The sequence below is a fragment of the Monodelphis domestica genome, chromosome 2 (genome assembly GCF_027887165.1).
Source record: "Monodelphis domestica isolate mMonDom1 chromosome 2, mMonDom1.pri, whole genome shotgun sequence".
NCBI lineage: Eukaryota > Metazoa > Chordata > Mammalia > Didelphimorphia > Didelphidae > Monodelphis > Monodelphis domestica.
The window spans coordinates 82,159,302-82,179,125 of NC_077228.1; the positions used below are offsets into that span (position 1 = coordinate 82,159,302).

Sequence of the window (19,824 nt, forward strand, 5' to 3'; positions counted from 1 at the left end):
CTGCTCCCTTTGAGGGCATCATGATTTCATCTGTACAGTTAATGCATCCATCTGTGCCATCTCTCTAAACTTCATCTTCTGTGATTCTTACCCATGTCTTTCCAGAAATCCTCCTTAGAGCATCTCTCCAGACTGATGCAGGTCGTTCTTCACAAGTCATCTCTGATAAGATGTTGCATCCTCTTTATACCACTCCTGCCCCCACCCCTATCCCACATATTTTTCTCTACCCTTAGGATTACTTGTCCCCAGAGATTATGATGCTCTATGTCTCAAGATCATTTAAAATCAGCAGAAAAAAAATTCTGCTCAATTTCTTTCTTGATTTTTTGTGCACCTTTCATATTAAATGTTACCAAATGGTCTTCACATCTTCTATTAGCAAGATCAATTCATCTTTAAGTCAATGATGTCCAAGCCAAATGTTGAAGATGAGGGTACTAGATTTGGAGCCAGGAAAACTGAGCTCAGATTCCAGTTGTGACATTTACTTCCTGTGTGACCACAGGCAAGTCACTTACTGTCTTTGAGCTTCAGTTTCCTCATCTACCGAAAGCAATGGTACGACATAAGAAATAGAGAGATTGACCAATGAAACAATTTAGGTACACAACATACTGAAGTAAATGATAATACTCTAATGTCTGACAATCCTAAAGATCCCAGATATTGGGGCAAGAGTTTAGTATTCCCCAGAAAACTTTGGGAAAACTGGAAAGCAATCTGGCAGAAACTAAGTATACAGATCAAAATTCACACCATATACAAGGTCTAAATGGTTATAGAATTTAGCTGTAAAGCGTGACATCTTAAGGAAATTAAGAGATAAAAGATTACTTAAATTAGATCTATAGATTAGGTGAAGAGTTCATGACCAAGCAAGAGATTGAAATCATCACGGGAGGCAAAGAACAATTCTAATTAAATAAAATTTAAAAGTTTTTATACAAGGAAAACTAAGGCAATTAAGATTAGGAAAGAACCAGATAAATGGAGGAAGAATCTTTGCAGCAAGTTTCTCCGATAAAGATCTCATTTCTAAGATACACAAACTTGTAAGAATAAGGACCATTCCCTAATTGATAAAATTGGACAAAGGGTATGAATAGGCCATTTTCAAAGGAAGAAATTCAAGCTATTAAAAAGCCAAGTTTTAAAAATCTTTAAATAATCAGAGAAATACAAATTAAAGCAACTCTGAGTTACCATTTCATACTATCAGTTGGGTAAAGATGACCAAAAAAGAAAAGTAACAATGTTTGGAGGAGATAAGGGAAAACAGGACCATTAATATGCTATTGGTGAAACTGTGAATTAGTCCACCATTCTAGAAAACAATTTGAAACTATTCTCCCATAGCAATTAAATTGTGCTTACCCTTTAACCCAGTGGTACTATTACTAGGTCTATGTTGCAAAGAGATCAAAGAAAGAGGAAAATAATGCTTATATTAAAAAGCTTATATAAAAAATGTTTATAACACCTCTTTTTGGGGTGGTAAAAGATTTGAAACTATTCTCACAAAGCGCTTAAATTGTGTTTAGCCCTTAACCCAGTGATACTGCTAGGAAGCCTATACTGCAAAAAAGATCAAAGATAAAGGAAAACAATTCTTATATAAAAAATGTTCACAATATCTCTTTTTGTGGTGGCAAAAAATTAGAAACTAAGAGGGTACCCATCAATTAGGAAATAGCTGAACAAGTTACAATGTATGAATAGAATGGAATACTATTGTATAAACGAAGGGAATGATTTCAGAGAAACCTGGAAAGACTTAAAGGAACTGATGCAAAGGGAAGGTAGTAGAACCAAGACTACAATTTATACAAGAATAATATCGTAAAGACCTAAAACTTTGAAAAACTTAAGGACTTTGATAAATAAAATTACCAATCAAAAATCCAAAAGACTTATGATGAAGCACTCTATTAACCTCCAGAAAGAAGTGATAGACTCAGAGTATAGATTGAAGCTTGTGGGGTTTTTTTGTTTTGTTTTGTTTTTTTTTAACAAGGATAATGTGGAAATTTGTTTTGCTTGACTATATATGTTTGTATTCAGGTTTGTTTTTCTTATTTTCTCAGAAGGAAGGGTAAAGTAGGGTGGGAGGGAGAGAGTTTTGACCTGAAAATAAAATAAAATGAAATTTTAAAAATAATAAAAATAAAATAAAAAGCACTGAATAGTTAAAAATAAATGAAAATCTTGATCTCTTCCTCTTTCTCCTTCATCTCCCACTTCCTCTCTCTTCTTTCTCTCCCCACCCCCTCCTCTTTCTTTCTCTCTCTCTCTCTCTCTCTCTCTCTCTCTCTCTCTCTCTCTTTCAATTGTCTGGGAACCTTTGACTAGATACTTCATTGGTATAACCCAGTACCATTCAGAATTCAATAGATCTGCCAGCCTCATCCACCCCGGTAACTGGGACTACAGGCAAGTATCACCACCCCCAGCTTCCTATGATTTCTCATATATTACTTAAAGTAGTTATGCTGTTGCATCTGAAAGTTCTTCAGTTAAACAATCAGTCCATTAACAATTGTTTATTACTCACCCATTGTTTTCCAGACCCTGTACTAGGTGCTAGGTATACAAGTACAAAAAAAGAAGGAGAATCTTATCCAGTCATGTAACTTGTCTGTGTCTGGATTCTCAAATGTATTTTTCACAGCCAAGTGCTTTCTCACAATATCACCCAACTTGGATTTTGCTTCCCTTTTCATGATATTCTTGTGTAACTGTTATATCATGTTCAGTACTGGGTGCCACATTTGAATTTTAACAGCGGCACTAGCAAATTAGGCAAATATGTTTTTCAAGTAAAGGAGGTTTTTTTTAGGAGGGCGGTATTATTTGTTTGCTTGTTTTTATCTTAAATATCCAGGTAATTATCCACTTCATTTTTCTTGTAGAGACTAGGCAAGAAACTACTTCTTTGCAATTCCTCACACTAGCTAAAAGATCTGTGGGTATTTAATTGTTGCCGTTACTTCCTTGGTTTTTTTTTTTTAACCAATGTTGCCAGTTCTAGACAGCATCTAATTTTAGTTCTAATATCCAAACAAAGGCTTATTAAGCCTGACCTATTTCTCATTGCCATGCAGAATTCTTTGGTTGAATGTTTCCAGAAGTGTAAAATGAATAGCTAAATTGAAATGCTGGGTTACTAGCTGAAGAATGCACTCCTTAGACAGCACTGCTATTTCTTACTTTAATCTTAACTCATTTCCAAACAGTTGATATGCTTTGTTAGCTCTTCAGGAGTAATTTGGTCCCATCTACTCCAATGCCTGTTTCAACTTTTCCTGCAATCAATCTATATATCACTGCTGTCTCACATATCATTAACGCTGCAGGAGTCTGCAGGGGTGTATTCAGGTAGTATTAATTCACAGTTCTTTCTTCCAACCTCATGTGTGTGTGTGTGTGTGTGTGTGTGTGTGTGTGTGTGTCTGGCTTTGGGTTTTCTTAAGGCTCAATTTCTATGAATCTAACTCCAGTTATTTTTCCATTTACTTTGGTTTTGTTCCCAATTGATCTTTGAGAAAGACCATCAGAAGACATGATGAGAGTATAAATGATGAGGTAGATTTTACTATCTTGGTTAAACATTACTAAATTTCATTTAAATTTCTGTTGAACAAAATACTCTATTTTCTTGTCACATTTCTCCCTCCTTTGGAGTTTTTGCTCTTCCTAGCCAATGAAAGAGCCATTTGGGGGAGAAAACACAGGACATGCTTTCCTACATCACTGTCTTCTTCTCTCTCTCAAATTCTTAAAACATCTTCTCATCTTGAAATGCGTTTCCTAAGCCTGGGCAGCACAAATGGTTGCGTAATGAGCCTTGTTATAAGCAAGTTTATACAAAGCATTAAATTAAGAAAACTAGTTCTTACATCTAGATGAGTTGGAGACAGAGGGATAACTAGTGCTGCCCAACTATCTCCTTGTTCCTCCTTCTCTTTCCCCCTCCCCCCCCAAAGTATCACAGGCTCAGGAACAAAGAGGAAACACAAAGGGCTCAGTAGCCCATTACATTTATTAGGCTACTCTCCCATTCACTTTGAATCTGGATCATCTGAGTAATTCACAGCAATAGATGGAAGACTGCCAAGGTCAGAGTCTCCTGACTTCTCCCGCCATGGCTTTAGCCCTTGGGCTTCATTATCCTCTAAATGGTGTCCCTCTTTTCCAAAAAGCATGCTGTTCTCTGGAGAAAAGCCTGTGCAGTCACATGGACACTCCCAGCAACCACGTGGGCCAAAGGGAGGGCATCAGTGAAGCAACAAGTAGTCCTTGGGTCAATCCTGAGAGATGGGGGCAATGGAACAGCAGCAGATAAGGAATAGAATAATTTCTGGGCAAGCAGATGAATTCTGGAACCAAGCCTCATGGGTACAACATAGGATTATTATTTCCTAGACAACTTCTGGAAAACTGAGTTTCTAGAAGAATGAAAAAGCTAAGGAGTTGGGACAAATCTAAGATGGTAAAAAGTAACCTTGAATTTGCCTGTGAGTTACATGGGCTGTACAGTTCGGGGGGGGGGGGGGAGAATTAACTCTTATTCTGGGCTAGGGTCTATAGTAGCTTCCAATTAACCTTGTCAATAATGAATTTTATCTTTGGTCTTAGTAAATGAAATAAGTTCAAAGGTTAATGAAAGATGTGTGACAAATATTAAGAATACAAAGAAGTAGAAAGTTTTCTCTAAGATACTGAGTGAAGAAAATCAGAATAGCAATGTATACACTGAAAACAATGATGAGGATCAAAATAAAAATAATGAAATTTAAAAATCTAGAGGAAATCTATAAAAGAGTAAATGATTAGAGAAAGGACCTGGAAGCATGTTTTTTTTATTATTATTTTGTAAAAGTTAATGTTTATTTTAAAACAAATTATAAATAATTTAGAGTTCATGGGCTTAGATGTTATTTATCTCATTTTGTTGTTGTTCCTGTGAGTTTTGCTTCTTGTGGATAAAAAGATCTGGGGGTAGAAAGACAGAAATATTCTATATAAATTTGATATGTTATCTGTTCAACAAAGCATTCTTACTTTTCTTTTGGCTTATAGAGAATGACCAAATTCTTCACCAGTAAAATATAGTACATTTGAAGATAATTTTACATGAAAGGTTATAGATTCAGTGAAATAGAACACAAGAAAAACTAATGTTATTTATCCAAAAGGTCCTACCCAGGCTTCCAATGCCAAGAGAGTGGGACTGTCTCTGTGCATCGACTTTTCCACTTAAATCTCCTTCACGCACAAGTGTTTTTGTGCACACTCATCTATACACCATAGATGAAAATGCACAAAGACAATCGTCATCCTCGGTTACTGAGAGACTACTACTACTACCTACTACCTACAAAGATAGAGAATCATCTTGTTTGAGCACACTGATCAATACGCAAGTGCCTTAGTTCTTGCTTTTCTCATTCATTGAGTCAACAATTTGGATTCAATTATCATTATTATTATTATCATTTTAGGGAGTCAGATTAATGACACATTCAGGTGACCTGACTGGTTATGAGACTCATTCAATTTTTAATTTGTGTGAAGGGTTCATTAAAGGAGAAGAAAGGGTCTGAAATTGAGGAGACCATGGTGGTCAGAGACTATTATGAAAGAGTCAGATAAGTACTGAAGATCTGAACTATTGTGGTGGCTGTGGAAATGAAGAGGGCGGTATGGATAAGAGAGATACTGAAAATTATTTGTTTTTTTGTTACATTAAAATTCCCAGGAATCTCCTTCCCTACCTCCCCTCCCCACATTAGAGTAGGGCATTTGACAAAAAGATACATGTACATATAAAAGTATGTCTGATTTATTTTTATTTGTCAGTTCTTCTTTGAAAGTGGACATACACAAATTATTACTCAAACAGTATTTCTGTTGCTACATGTAATGCTCTCTTGTTTCTGCTTGTTTTACTCTTAATCATTTTAACGTAACAAAAAAAAAAAACCAAAGAATTTTTTAAAACTTAAATAGCCAAGGAAGGGGAGAAATGGAGGCATCTGGTAAAGAAATTCAGGCACAACCCAGACTACCAAGCCTGGGGAAAAGTTAATAGATCAACTTGGCTGTGACATAGACTGCATGAAGATAAATAATATGGCAAACATCCATCTAGAAATATAGCCTGGAACTAAACTGAAGAGTTTAAATGCCCAGCTGCAAAGTTTGAAGAATTGTATGCTATAGACAATAGGGAGCCATCTAAGGTTCTTAAGTCAGGGGAATGGTATGGTCAAATTGAAGTCTTGAGAAGTTTTGGCAGCTGTGTGAAGGATGGAATGGAGATTAGAGAGCCACAAAAGAGCCCATTGCCCATTGGGAGAGGATGGGTGAGAAATGCCAAGAACTTAAATAAACTAGGATGGTGGCTGTGTGAGTGGAAAGGAATGAACAAAGGGACCAGCAATATTGAAGCAGCATTGATAACAGGTCTATGGAACCTCATAAATATCCATGAAAATTGAGGTAGTGTGACTCATGACTGGAATAATTCTTCCTCAAAAGGAACAAAGTAATTCAAATATTTCATATCTTTCGTGTCAAATAAAAATCTCCCCAAGAGTACATCTAAGCTTTGGATGGCAGAAGGAGGGTGGAATATTTGGGTGAGGATTAGTGGAGGGAGAAATGGAAACAAAATTCTGGTGGCAGCATTTTACAGACGTGGCCAGAAGGAGAAAATGAGAGGAATTCAGAAGCTTGGCATGGAGGCAGGACATTTTAGTAATGGGGAACTTCAACTCTTCATGCATCTGGCAAAAGCAGAATAACCGATAAACTTCACTTAATAATAATTCATTCTTTAAAAGGTAGAAGATCCATCCAGGATAAAGGTATTAGTGAGCTCATTCTAACCAACAAGCAGTGACTGGTTGCCAGAGTGGAAGGGATGGGAACCAGGGAGAAAGCAACTATTCCATTTTAGAGTTTGTGAGATAAAAGAAGCAAAAACGTCCAGCATAGTTATCAGGACTAGGGAAATGATGGACTTGTTATATTCTATTAGTCAGTATTATATTCAGTCTAAGGATTTATAGGTGGTACAGTGGAGAGAGTACAGGACTTTGAGTTAGGAAAACCTGAGTTCAAATCCTGCCTCAGACATTTACTAATTGTGATCACCCTGAACAGGTAACTTAACCTCTCTGCCAGGTTTCCCATCTGTAAAATGGGGATAGCCCCTATCTGCCCCCAATTAGTTATAGTTACCAGGCCTTGACAAACAATGTCCCAGAGTACAGAAAGGCAGCTGATTGGCACAGTGGTTAGGGCACTGGGCTTGAAGTTATGAATAACTGAGTTCAAATTCAGCAATAGATACTAGATGTGTGACCTTGGGCAAGTCACTTAACTAACCTGCCTGCTTTGGCTTCCTCAACTATTATACCCTCAAATGAGGACAATAATAGCATCTATCTCCCAGAGTTGTTGTGAGGATCAAATAAGAACTTAGACAATATTTGTAAAGTACTTAGCACAGCAACTTGGCACATAGTAGGTGCTTAATACTTAATTCCTTCCTCATAAAGAATTAATAGAGACTATCACTAAATCACTAGGAGTAATTTCCGAAAATTTGTGGGAAATGGTAGTGTCAAATGTTCTAATTCTAAAGAAGAATTATTAGAACTTTAACATCATAATGAATTTGCCTTATATTCTTACCAAGCAGGTTTGGGGAGTATTTAGAAACCCTATCTGATCCAATAATAGGGCATTTAATAGGGATAAAAGTTGAGATTTAAAAAAAAATCAGCTGCATGAATACAGAATGAGAAACTATGGCTTATTTGAAAAAAAAAAAGTCTGGGGCAGTTAGATGGCTCAGTGGATATCGGTCTAGAGTTGGGATGTCCTGGATTCAAATTTGACCTTAGACCCTTCCTAGTTGTTTGACCCGGGGCAAGTCACTTAACCCTTCTGTCTTAGAGTTGTTACAAGGACAGAAAATAAGGGTTTAAGAGAAAAGGATCTTTGGGGGATTTTTAAAGTATACCAAAAATCCTAATGTGAGTTAAATGTGTGAAATATCTGTGAAAAAAATCAAAATACAATTTGAAAGGCTGTATGGTGTCCATAATGAGTCAACAGATGAAATCCTATCACATCTGGAGACTTGTGTTCGATGTTAGGTGCTATATTACTTCCCCTATTGCATTTTTTTTTTCTCCTTGAACAAAAATTTATTATCTTTCCTTACTTTCTCCACTTCCCATTGGGAAAAAAAAGCACAACATAAAACTCTTTTAGGAAATGTGTATAGAAAAGCAAAACATATTTCCATATTAACCTTGTCAAAAAAAATGACTGATTCTGCATGTTAAGTCCCACCACCTCTAAAGGTGGTTCATTTAAAATTTTTATTTAGTTAGTTCTAAGGCAAAGGAGCAGTAAGGGCTAGGCCAGTGTTGGCGAACTTTTACCCCATCTGGCAGAGGAAGTGCTTGCTTTTGTCTGCTGGGCAGATGGGTGGGGCATGTGAACATTCTCCCCCCATGTGTGGTGGAGAGGGATAATGGAGCAGCCCCCTCTGGCATGCTGGGGCACATGTGCCACATCTTCACCAACATGGACTAGGCAATTGGGATTAAGTGACTTGCCTAGGATCACAGCTAGGAAGTGTCTCAGACCAGATTTAAACCTAGGACCTTCCATCTCCAAGCCTGACTCTATCCACTGAGCCACATAGCAACCCCAGATGGTACATTTTTTTTAAAATGTGGATGCTCTCTACTTTTAACCCACAGTCATTTTTGAAAACATGCTCTCTTCTTCCCCTCTACTCCTCAAAATTCAGACCTCCCTTAAAACAAAAGAAAGTTAGCCTTAAAATGAGTGATACATTTTAGGAAGGGCACTGAAAATTGGACTATCAAAGGACTAGGCAAAACAACGTACAAAGATCAATAAAAAAAAGGACCAGAGTCTTCTTTAGTTGCACCTAGAGAAAGGAAGGAACCCCAGGGCTATCTTTTAAATTGTAGACATGAAGTTGTAAAAAGGAGTAATTAAAACTTCTACTTGACCCCAGAAGGCACAGGTAAGAGAAGAGGTAGAAGTAACAGAATAGATTATCTTGGCTTCATAAGAAACATTCCAAAATAGAAGAGGTTCCTCAGGGAGACAATAGATTATTCCTTACCGGAAGTCTTCAGGTGTAGATTGAACGCCTACTTTTCTGATACATTGCAGAGAAGATTCTTGTTCAAATCCAGATTGGCCACTTAGGACCCATTCAGCTCTGAGAGTCTCAGATTCTATGAGAGTAGCACAGCAAGTTCCGAATTGTCCAAACCACATCAGACAAGATGGTAGAGGTCAAACTTACCAGAAACATCTGAGAAACTTTGAACAGCTCCCATGTACCCCATCAGTGGATAGAGGGCTAGACATAGATCTGTTACATCTTCCACAACTATGTGCAAAAGGATGAGAATCCTGGAATTTATGGCCTTGCTTTAGATAGATACTTTATTCTTCACCTCTTCTGAGATCATATATCTAACTTCCTTATTCCCCGTGGACATGTTTATAGCTCTTCTTCCTCTCAGCAGCACCCTATAATCTCCAACTCTATTTTAGCTCTTCCTGCTTTAAAATGAATTATGCAAAGAACTCTGGCTATATAATTGGGCAGGGCTAACATTGGCATAGTAAACAAATGTGCTCTTCCTTAAGGCTCTTTGTGATTAATGCCAATGAACAGTTATATGTAAAGGGGTATCCCATAGCCAGGGACGTACTGAAGGCAGCTCAAACTAGCTTGCAAGAGCTAATGACTAAATTACCATTGTGGACATTTATACCATGAAAATGCTACAAATCAGGGCTTGGCTTATGGTTCTGATGAGTGTCTAGACTTAAGAAAGTGATGGAGACAGTATTATTATGCACATTAACTTTTTAAATGCTCCACGTGCATTTTGTGTGTGTGTGTGTTTATGCAAGAGCTGGTTGCTAAACATTTACCAACACACTTCTGACTTCTCTTAAGTGAAATAAAGCTAACTAATAAGATGCTCAAAGTCCTCATACTTTTATCAGGCGAGATCACTTTTTGCTGAAGTTATAAAACCAACTAATCTATTGGAGACATAAATTAGGTGTGACCTTGTCTTAATTATTTTGGGAGCAGTGAAGTGTTTGGGGGCTATTTGATAGACAGAATCAGAAAATACATTATCAGACCTCAAAGATCTTTTGCAGTTCTACTATTCTATCACTTATGGGATACTTTTAAAAGGTTGTTTATGGATAGGAGGTCAGACCTCAGACACTTCCTAGCTGTGTGACCCTGGACATGTCACTTAACCCCCATTGTCTAGCCCTCATCACTCTTCTGCTTTGGGACCTCAATTTCCCCTCCTCCAATCCCTGCCTCACATTTATCAAGTCTTTATATCCTTGAGAGACCAGGCCAGAAGCCAACAGTACATCTAGCCAGGGGCTGGGAGAAGACAAACTAGACCTACCAAGGAAAGACAGCTCCACAGACTATAACTCCTTCAGGGGCTGAAAGTAGGACAGCTCTGGATTCTACAAAGACTCCAACCTTTAGAGCCCAACTAAGAACTGCAAGGCAGGGGAACTTCATGACGATTCTAAAAAGGAAGAAATGAACTCCCAATAATTCAGATCTGTGATTTTACCCTTTGGTCACATGTCCTCTCTAAGCTTGAGACCATTCTCCCTGAATTCTATATGTATTTGTGGGAGAATATACCCCTGTGCTATTGGGATGAGGGTGAGGCTTGTTTTTGTGCCAGTCTCATATTAATAAAAAATCTCTTTATTATATTAATCTTATATTAGTAAAATCTAATTAATTCTGACTAATAATCAGTGGTGGTAGGAAGCTGATGGGGACTTGTGAGTAACAGTAATAGAAATGCCTCAAAACCCTCCAGGTTACCTATAGAATCATGAGGATGGAATTGCCCTCAATTGACCCAATTTTCTAATGCAAATAGGAAAGTGAACCCAGGGGAATGGTATATAGAAAAACTTTTTTTTTTCTTTACCTGTAAGAGACACAAACTTTTTCAGTGTTCTCAACTGAAAACAAAACAAAACAAAACTGTTTTTGTAGGTTAAAAGAAGTAAACTGTTACTTAAACTTGAGATCAATCTAATTCGTAAGACCATAGAGCCAATGGAGCTTTAGAGGCTATTTACTCTAACTTTCTTATTTTACAGATGAAGAATTAAGGATGAGATAAATTGAGTGAGTTGCCCAAGGCCACACTGGTAATGAATAGAGCTAGAATTCAGTCCCAGAATCTTGAACTCCAAATCCAGCACTCTTTCCAGTATAATTTATTGATGTTTATCTATAATCAATACTTCTGTTACAGACCGATGTCCTTTCAAACCATCCTAACAGAACAGGAATAAAATCACTTCATCTCTGAAAGATGTTTCTCAGAGTTGATATTAACAAGAAGTCAGTCAAGGATCACAATAGTTGTTAAAAAAAAACAACCAACTAACCAACCCAAAAATATAACTGGACAACATTTTATTGGAGAAACATTTTATTGGAATATAAGCACCTTAGAAGGCAAATAGATGGTTACAAAGTGTTTTGAATTTAATTAACTTTTCTCAGAAACTAGATGAAACAATCTACAGGGAGTAGGTTCATAAGGATCATATTTCGTTTTCTTAAAACTGCTACAAAGAATCAGCACATAATTCGGAAGGTTTGTCTCAATCCTGTAGCAACAAGGTGCAAAAACAAGAGTTTCCCCAAGTCTTACAATCACAACACTACAATCAATGACTGATTTCATAACATCTTCCCTTTCTTTGAAAAATTTTGCTCCCTGGCATATGGTCTATTTAAATATTGAAAGCAAATTTAAAAATGCTTATTTTCTAAAGAAACATTTCCCACTACCACCAAAGAATTTTGTTATGCTTCTTGAAATAATTGTCAGCTCCTTCGAGAAGTGTGGGACCCAGATATTCACAAAAAAGTCCACGCCAAAGAATCCTGAAGCTTTTGGCACAATTTCAGGAAGAGCTTGCTAAATCCGAGTCTCCAAAAATCTTTCTCTGAAAAGGTAATTTGCTACCTGTATTCATAGCAAAGCGCACATATCTTTAGAAGTAGCAAGTGGACAAAGTGCAAATCACAAAACACAATAATTCCTCTCTGGAGGAAATGTTCCCCACTCCCAAAGTCAGCAACCAGTTGATAGTCACATAGTTATCATCAAAAATTAATGCATAAAAGTGACTGTGATGGCAAGAAATCATTGATGCAAATGTCTGTAGATTGGGCTAGACTAATAATCAGAGAACCTAAGGATAATATTCCTAGACCTTCAACAGTGCTAAGTTCTATTTTAGGTTCATCATAAGCTTGATATTAAAAATCACAAAAGAAGTAAATGAAAGCCCCCATTAAAGGCATAAGAGGCTGTGCAATATGATAGAGGACCAACCCTGGAGTGAGGAAAATCCGAGTTCAAGACTTGCCTCTGATAAATACAAACTGTGACCCTGGGCAAAGTGCTTAACCTCCCAGTGCTGCAAATAACTCTCAAAACTACACATTGCCAATATGCATAAATGGAGAGACTTCTCAACAGTAATGAAATCATATCTCCAAATTTGAAAAAAATTAAAGCATTTATTTCTTTGTTGTTGTTGTTCAGTTATATCTGACTCTTCTTGACCCCATTTAGGTTGTTTGGGTTTTGCAAAAAAATAATAAAGGGGCTTGACATTTCCTTCACCAGCTTACTTTACAGATAGAGAAACTGAGGCAAACAACATTAAGTGACTTGCCCACGATTGCACAACTAGAAAATGTCCAAGGCCAGATTTGAAGTCAAGAAGATGAGTTTTCCTAACTCCAGGCCTGGCACTCTATCCACTAGAGTACCCCACTTATGTTTTATTCAACTCCGAATTGGAACAATTGTCTTAAACCTTTTGGTCAAGGTAGCAAAATCTAGTGGAAGAAAGCACTTGATTATAGAGAGTACATATTGGCTTGAGCTCTAGTCCTAACATTATATAATTGTATGACCTTGGCTGAGTCACCTGATTTCTCAGGGCCTTGGTTTCCTTCGTCAGTAATATGAAATTGGTCTAAATAATCTACCTGTAAGGTCCTTTTGCCAACTCCAACATCCTATTGCTCTTCTAGTGGGTTACAAAATATTTTTTTAAAAATACTATCATACATTTTGATTTTGATAATATCTATATAATTAATTGGCATGAAACCTGACTTCTTTCTTTATTTTCTGAAATAGCCCCAAAGTCTCCATAGAAAAATGTCAGTCTATCAAGAATTTTTAAAAATTCACAATTTCTTCCTTTCCAGAATAAATCTACCTTGAACTTTGCCTTTGGTTGCTTCTTGTTGTTGCCATTGTTGTTTGTTTGGTTTTAGTTAGACAACCCAGTTCAGATTTGTCCTACAGACTACAAATAAGGAGGACCAACTGTTTTTTCATCTGAGATTCACAAATGCAAAGTGAACTTGATTGGCAGATCTGAATATTTTCCCAATATAAAGTTGCAAGAAAAATGTTGTATTCTCCTTTTCACTCTCCACCCCAACACCTGAGGAAAATGTAAGCTCCCTGAGAGGAGGGATTGTTCAGTTTGTTGTGTTTCTATCTGCAGAGCGTGACATAGTGCCTGGCACACAGTAGATAGCCTAATAAAAATGTTTGTTGAATGTGAAACCAAAAACCAAAGTTACAAATACAAAAGTGGCAGGTGATTGCAAGAAATTCCCAATTCCAATGGGTTAATGGGTCTGAGGAGAAGTTTAATTGGCTACAACCTTTCTTTCTTGAGACTTTTCCGTTTCCCCTCATTAGGATCCCTACGTTTATAACATAATTCACATGTATGGGCCTCAAATTGCTGCAATGACTGTGTTAATGAGCTTGCTGTTTTGTTCAGCCTGGCTGTGGATGATTGATGAACTCCTAGGAGACAGAGAAGCTGGAATATTAATGAATAGTGAAAACTGACATTACTGTAAACATTTGCATTAGTCTTTTTAAGGGGGAAGAGAGAGAGAGAGGATTATGAAACCTGATCACAGTTTCCTAGCTACAAATGCCCCATCTCTCTCTCTCCCTCCCTCCCATGTCTTTTTCTTCCTTCCTCTTTCCTTCCTTCCCCTCTCCACTCCATTTCCACCTTTTCTTAGCCCTTTCTCTACTCCATCTCTCCCCCTCTCTCTGTCCCTCCTAAATCAGGTTACTCCATTATTTTTGAAATTCTTTTGAAAACTGAAGCAATCATTTCCACAGAACAGTTTGCCTTGCCAGGGAGGGCTGCTGCTTGGATATGGTAACTAAGGCTTTCTTTTTGGTTTCACTTTTTAGTTTAAAGGATCTTCTTGTAATATTTTTCTTTTTTTTTCTTTTCATCCACAATAACATTGCTTATTAATAGGAGCTTGCAGTTTATTAATAAGAGATTGTCCAATCACATGTAACCCCTGTGCAGAAAGGCTTATAATATTTTTCTCATAGAAACCTGCATGAAAACCCTAAACAAATCTCCTAATAATTCTTAACTAATTGTTTTTAGAGAGAAACTCTCCCACCAATATACCTTGGCTGATTTTTGGACTGGTGCTCTGTATAGCTCTCCTGGTTATTTTTACAAGGAGATTTTGCCTTTCATGCCTGGAACATTTTCATGTATCCACTGGCACTTGTCATCCTACCAGCATTGTTAAGCTATTGGGGTTCTGAATCTTTGGGTACCTATATTTGTGCAAGGGGATTATTCTCTTTCTCCTGCTTCAGAGAAATGAAGCTCTGCCCAGCAGATTCCATTTTGGTGGGGTCAGCATCCAAAATGCAATCTTCTGTAGTTAAAAGCTTACTCTTAAGAAAAAAGGCAGATGTGCTTTCCATTTCAGCTCCTTTTGGGATGTCTTGGAGCTGGGCTCTTTCTGATTCTTGCAACGTGGAAGTGCCCCCTCTATACATACTTGTCATTGGCAGTTGATCACTTTGGGGAACTTTACAATTATCTGCTTCAGTATACCAGACACTGGTAGCAGCTTCTGACTCTGTTTCCCCTTCTCTGTGTTCCCCTGAGAAGTTAACACAATCTGGCTGAGGCCCACAGCTGCTCCCCTCTGGGAACTGCATTGAATTTGTACCACTGGTCTCGAGACTGGAAGGAAAAGATACCTTGGCACTGAGCTCACCAAAAGTGTGGTCTTCCAAATGGAATATGGATGTTGGTTTTGACTCTTTATTAATTTGGGTTTCTTCATTCTTTTCTCCATTCTCACTTCCTTTCCCCTGGTGGTTCACATCATCCCCCATAGCATCTCCTCTTTCTGTCTGGGTAGGATCTGTTGGCACCTCGATAGTCACTGCCAACAAATTTCTAATCTCATTCAAGGAGTCTGGAGCAAGAATTTTCTCTCCAGACTGGTTTGCTTTCTCAGGAATTCCTCCAAACTCCATCCCAAGTGTGTTTGTGCTTAGAAGATCTGCCTTTTCCTCTTGGGCTGCTAGAATCAAAGGGGATGAATCAGCCTGGTCATACATCCTAGCAATAATCACTTTCTCACTGGCATTTAGAGAAGGGCTAGACAGCAAGAAAGGCATGTTTTCCTCTCTGGCAGAAGGATACGCACACTCGGGATGGGCCTCTGGGCTCTTCTTCTCCTCTGACGTGAGGAACACTTCATTACTTGATATTTCATGGTCTGAAATTGCTTCCAAGCCTTTCAATGATTTCTTGGCAGGACTTGCCTGGTTAGACCCAGAGGGGGTTTTTAGATCAGTTAAGCTGGACACACTTTCACAAGGTAAAGACATATTGTCCTCAAAAAGATTGTGTTTCTTGAGAACAGCAGCCTCCTTTATCACTGTGTAGGACCAGAAAGTAAAATGAAAAGTTTACATCCCACTCTGAGCAGGCTGGACATCATGTTTCCAGCCAGAACCCCAGGTACCCTCCCACCCGAATCCCACACACCTGTCTAGGTTCAACTCAAGTCCCATCTCCTGCATGAAACCTTCCATTGATCACAATAGCCAGAAATGTTTTTTCATTCCTCAGAACCCTTCAGTCCTTTAATTTGGGCACAACTCATCTGGTCCTTCAGCGTCACTGGGGTAGAGTGGAGATTTAGAAAGATCCTTGGAGATAATCTTGTCTAGTCCTCTTATTGTATAGAATAATTTACTTCCTTCAAGTCCCAATTAAAACCTCACCTTCTACAGGAACCCTTTCCTCATATCCCTTGATGCTAGTGCCTTCCCTTTATTAATGACCTCTGATTTAGTCTCCCTATATCTCATTTGTACATAACTGTTTGAAAGTGTTCTTCTCCTGCCCCATTACATTGTGAATTCCTTTGACTGCAGAAGCTGTCTTTTGCCATTCTTTGTACGCCAACTGCTCGGCACACTGTGCTTTGTATCCCCTCAGCATTGTGCTTAGCACATTTGCTATTGTTCAGTCATTTCATTCATGTCTGACTCTTCATGACCCCACTTGGGATTTGTTTTTTTACCCTTACCAAGGCAGAAGAGTGGTAAGGGCTAGGCAATGGGGCAAATTAAATAACTTACCCAGGGTCACACAGCTAGAAACTATCTGATGCCAAATTTGAACCCAGGACCTCCTGGCTCTGGCCTGGCTCTCAATCCACTGAGCCATCCAGCTACCCCTCCACTTGGGATTTTCTTGGTGTGGGTTTTAAAAAAATACTGTGGCCAAGGACTTCATTTCCCAGCATTCTTTACTCTTTCTGGGGGTCCCTTGTCTTGTGTCCCTGTGTTGCACCCTGGCATGGGTTTATTTATAAATTTTGCTGAAACCCACTCTTTTGGGCTTTTGCTTTAGCTTGAACATGGCAGGTGTGAGTCTCTGACTCTTTGCTCTGCTTGCTCAGCTGAAGTAACCCCTTTCTCTCTTTGTTGTTATTAAATCTTAGAAATTTTAAAAAATTTTTTTATTTGAGCATTTCCAAACATTATTCACTGGAGACAAAGAATATTTTCTTAAATCCTAGAAATTTAAATGCTTGAGGTAATAATTCATTTTTAGTCTTACATTGGCAAAGATACTGGAGATGTTTGTCATATTCTTCTCCAGACCTGGCACACAGCAGACAGCACAGCAAAGATATGCTTATTGATTGACTAACTTTTATACAATGTTATGATTTGATTGTTGATGTCTCATTCCCCCAACTAGGTGAATAAACTCCCTGTTCCAGAGACTGGCTTTGTACCTCTTTTCTCTTCTCCCCAAAGTGCCTAGCACAAGGGTGATCACATAGTACATTTTCAGTAAATACTAGCGGCATCCATACTGGAGTCGGAGAGTTCTGCTTAGACTCTCTCATTTTCTTTTCCCTTACATGGCCTGAGTACGCAGAGAATGAGAGCCTCTCAACTCTCCAGAGTTCTCAGTTATGAATAGACCAACCTCTTAGTCCCAGCAATCCTGAGTAGTTCTACTGGGGCACAAGGCATTTGGCAAATAGATCCCTTCTGTAAAGGGGTAATGAGATGCCCAAGGGCCATTTTCAGAGTGAGTAAGAATGTTTCAACCACAAGTTTTCTAGGTAGCCCACACATTAAATTTCTGTTTTTCTCTATCCTCATTCCTAGCCTCAGGATGATCTAGTTCTTGCTAGGCCCTGAGTACTAAAGAGTAATGATGAATTTTAGGGCACTGGGTCACTGCCTTTTATCTTTTGCTCCTGGTCTAAGTCACTGGTCCTGCAGTATGGTGGAAAGAGCACTGGATTTGGAGTCAGAGGGCTTGAGTTCAAATTGCATTTCTGTCACTCACCACCTGTGTTATAGCAATCCATTTAACTCTGTGGGTCTCAGTATCCTCATCTGTAAAATGAGGAGGTTGGACTAGATGGCTGCTATGAAGGCAGCTTACTGTGTGAATAAAATATTGGACTTGGATATAGGGAGACCTGAGTTTGAGCCTTACTTCAGGCACTTATTAGCTGGGTAATTCTGGGTAGGTCACAATTTCTCTCAGATTTGGGTTCCTCATCTATAGAAATAGAGCTGATAATAGCACCTAGCTCCTATAGTCATGAGGATCAAGTGAAACAAAAATATCTAATGAAGGTGCTATATTAATGTTAGTTATCTATCTAAAGTCCTTTCCAGGGCAATACCTATGGTGCTATAAAAATGGTAGCTGGCCCAAATATGGAACTTTAGGCTTCACAAAGAACTTTATGTCCATTAAAGCATTTGATCTTCTGAGACGGGTATATTGACTAAAGATATCCATACTCTTTGGCTGGGTGAAACAAGGTTGGAGGATGTGTTTAAGTTCTGCAGATGAGTGTGAGCAGCTCTTCCCACTGAAAAGGCTGTATTTCAGTTAGAGAGAAGGCCCTTCCTCCCCTGACTAGACTGCACTGACAGTGAGGTTCATGCCTACTGGAGTAAGACATTTTTATCAAATGTGTGTGTGTGGGGGGGGGAGGTCAGGGCATTTGCCTTTGTTTGGCGTCACCCAAAGATTTTAAGTAAAATAGGGGTCAGGAAGAAAGTTACTCTATTAGCTCCCTCTCTCATGCTTGTCTATCTTCCTTCCTTCCTTCCTTCCTTCCTTCCTTTCTTCCTTCCTTCCTCCCTCCCTCCCTCTCTTCCTTCCTTCCATAAACCCTTACCTTCTTTCTGAGTATCAGTTCTAAGAAAGAAAAGCAAGAGCTAGGCAATTGAATTAAGGGACTTACCCAGGACACACAACTAGGAAGTCTGAGGTCAAATCTGAACCCAGATCATCTTGACTCTAGGAGTCCACTGTGCTACCTACCTACCTCTCTCATTTCTTTCTTCTCCTCTTTCCAGGAACCCCACATATTTTCCTTTTACCCTTCCGTATCTTAAATGCACTCCTGGAGTCCTGTTTCAATTTTTTCCCTTTCATATTGGAGTCCTCACCTCTAAGAACATAAAAAAAAAAAGTCTCCTTACCATTCACAGTTTCATCAAGGAGGATCTGATACAAAATCTCCTCATAGACATTTTCAACCTGGATCACATTGGTATGATCTGCAAAGATGAACTGCTCATATTTCTGAAGTTCCTGGATGGTTAAAGAGAAAGAAAGGTTGAAGAGAATGTCTCCACACGAGAGTTCCTTGAGGGCAAAGTTGGGATTTTTTTTTTCTGTTTTTGTAATCCTAGAGCCTACCACAACACCTTGCAGTCAGTCAACAAGCATTTTTAAAGCACTTACGCTATGCCAGGCATTGTTCATGGAAGTGAATTGAGGACAAGGTGACTTTGACCTACTGAATTGGGGGTCAGAAAATTGGAACGCAAATCCTAGACTCTACTACTATCTATGAGACCTGGGCTATTTACTTCATCATGCGGGACCCCTCGGTTTCCTCTTCTATTAAAAAGAGTAGAGTTAGACCAGATGACCTCCAAGATTCCTTCTCTTTCTAGAGCTATGATCCAATGAACAACTCACTGGCTCTAGTCTGGATTTATAGGATTTAGAATTGTTTGTAGATCATAGCTCTAAAAGTAGATCTTAGAGACCATCAAGTTTGATTCGAACCCCAGAGAAGTGAAAGCAATTACCTGAGATCACATATTAGTAGAAAGGAAGTTTAAAAAAAAAAAGGTGGAAAAAAAGGAAGGGAGGGCAGCTAGATGACAGTAGATAAAGCCACCAGGCCTAGAGTTGGGAAGACATGGGTTCAAATTTGGCCTCGGGCACTTCCTAGCTGAATTCCAATCCTGCCTCTGACCATGGGCATTTATAACATCTCTGATCCTC

General features: G+C 38.5%; 1 protein-coding gene across 2 annotated transcripts in view; it reads right to left on the reverse strand.

Annotated features, from left to right (window-relative positions):
• Positions 1 to 11,555: 11,555 nt before the first annotated feature.
• NIBAN1 (niban apoptosis regulator 1) overlaps positions 11,556 to 19,824 on the reverse strand; it is a 208,644-nt gene continuing 200,375 nt past the window's right edge. Inside the window, exons 13-14 of one of the 2 annotated variants that reach the window (XM_007480957.3) lie at positions 19,008 to 19,119; positions 11,556 to 15,910 (exon numbers count right to left, since the gene is read on the reverse strand). In XM_007480957.3, coding sequence (XP_007481019.2) covers positions 14,787 to 15,910; positions 19,008 to 19,119 — 1,236 coding nt within the window. In that variant the 3' untranslated portion in view covers positions 11,556 to 14,786. Of the gene's footprint in view, positions 15,911 to 16,025; positions 16,156 to 19,007; positions 19,120 to 19,824 lie in introns of those variants that run through there. The other variant, XM_016430008.2, reaches the window with a different exon arrangement.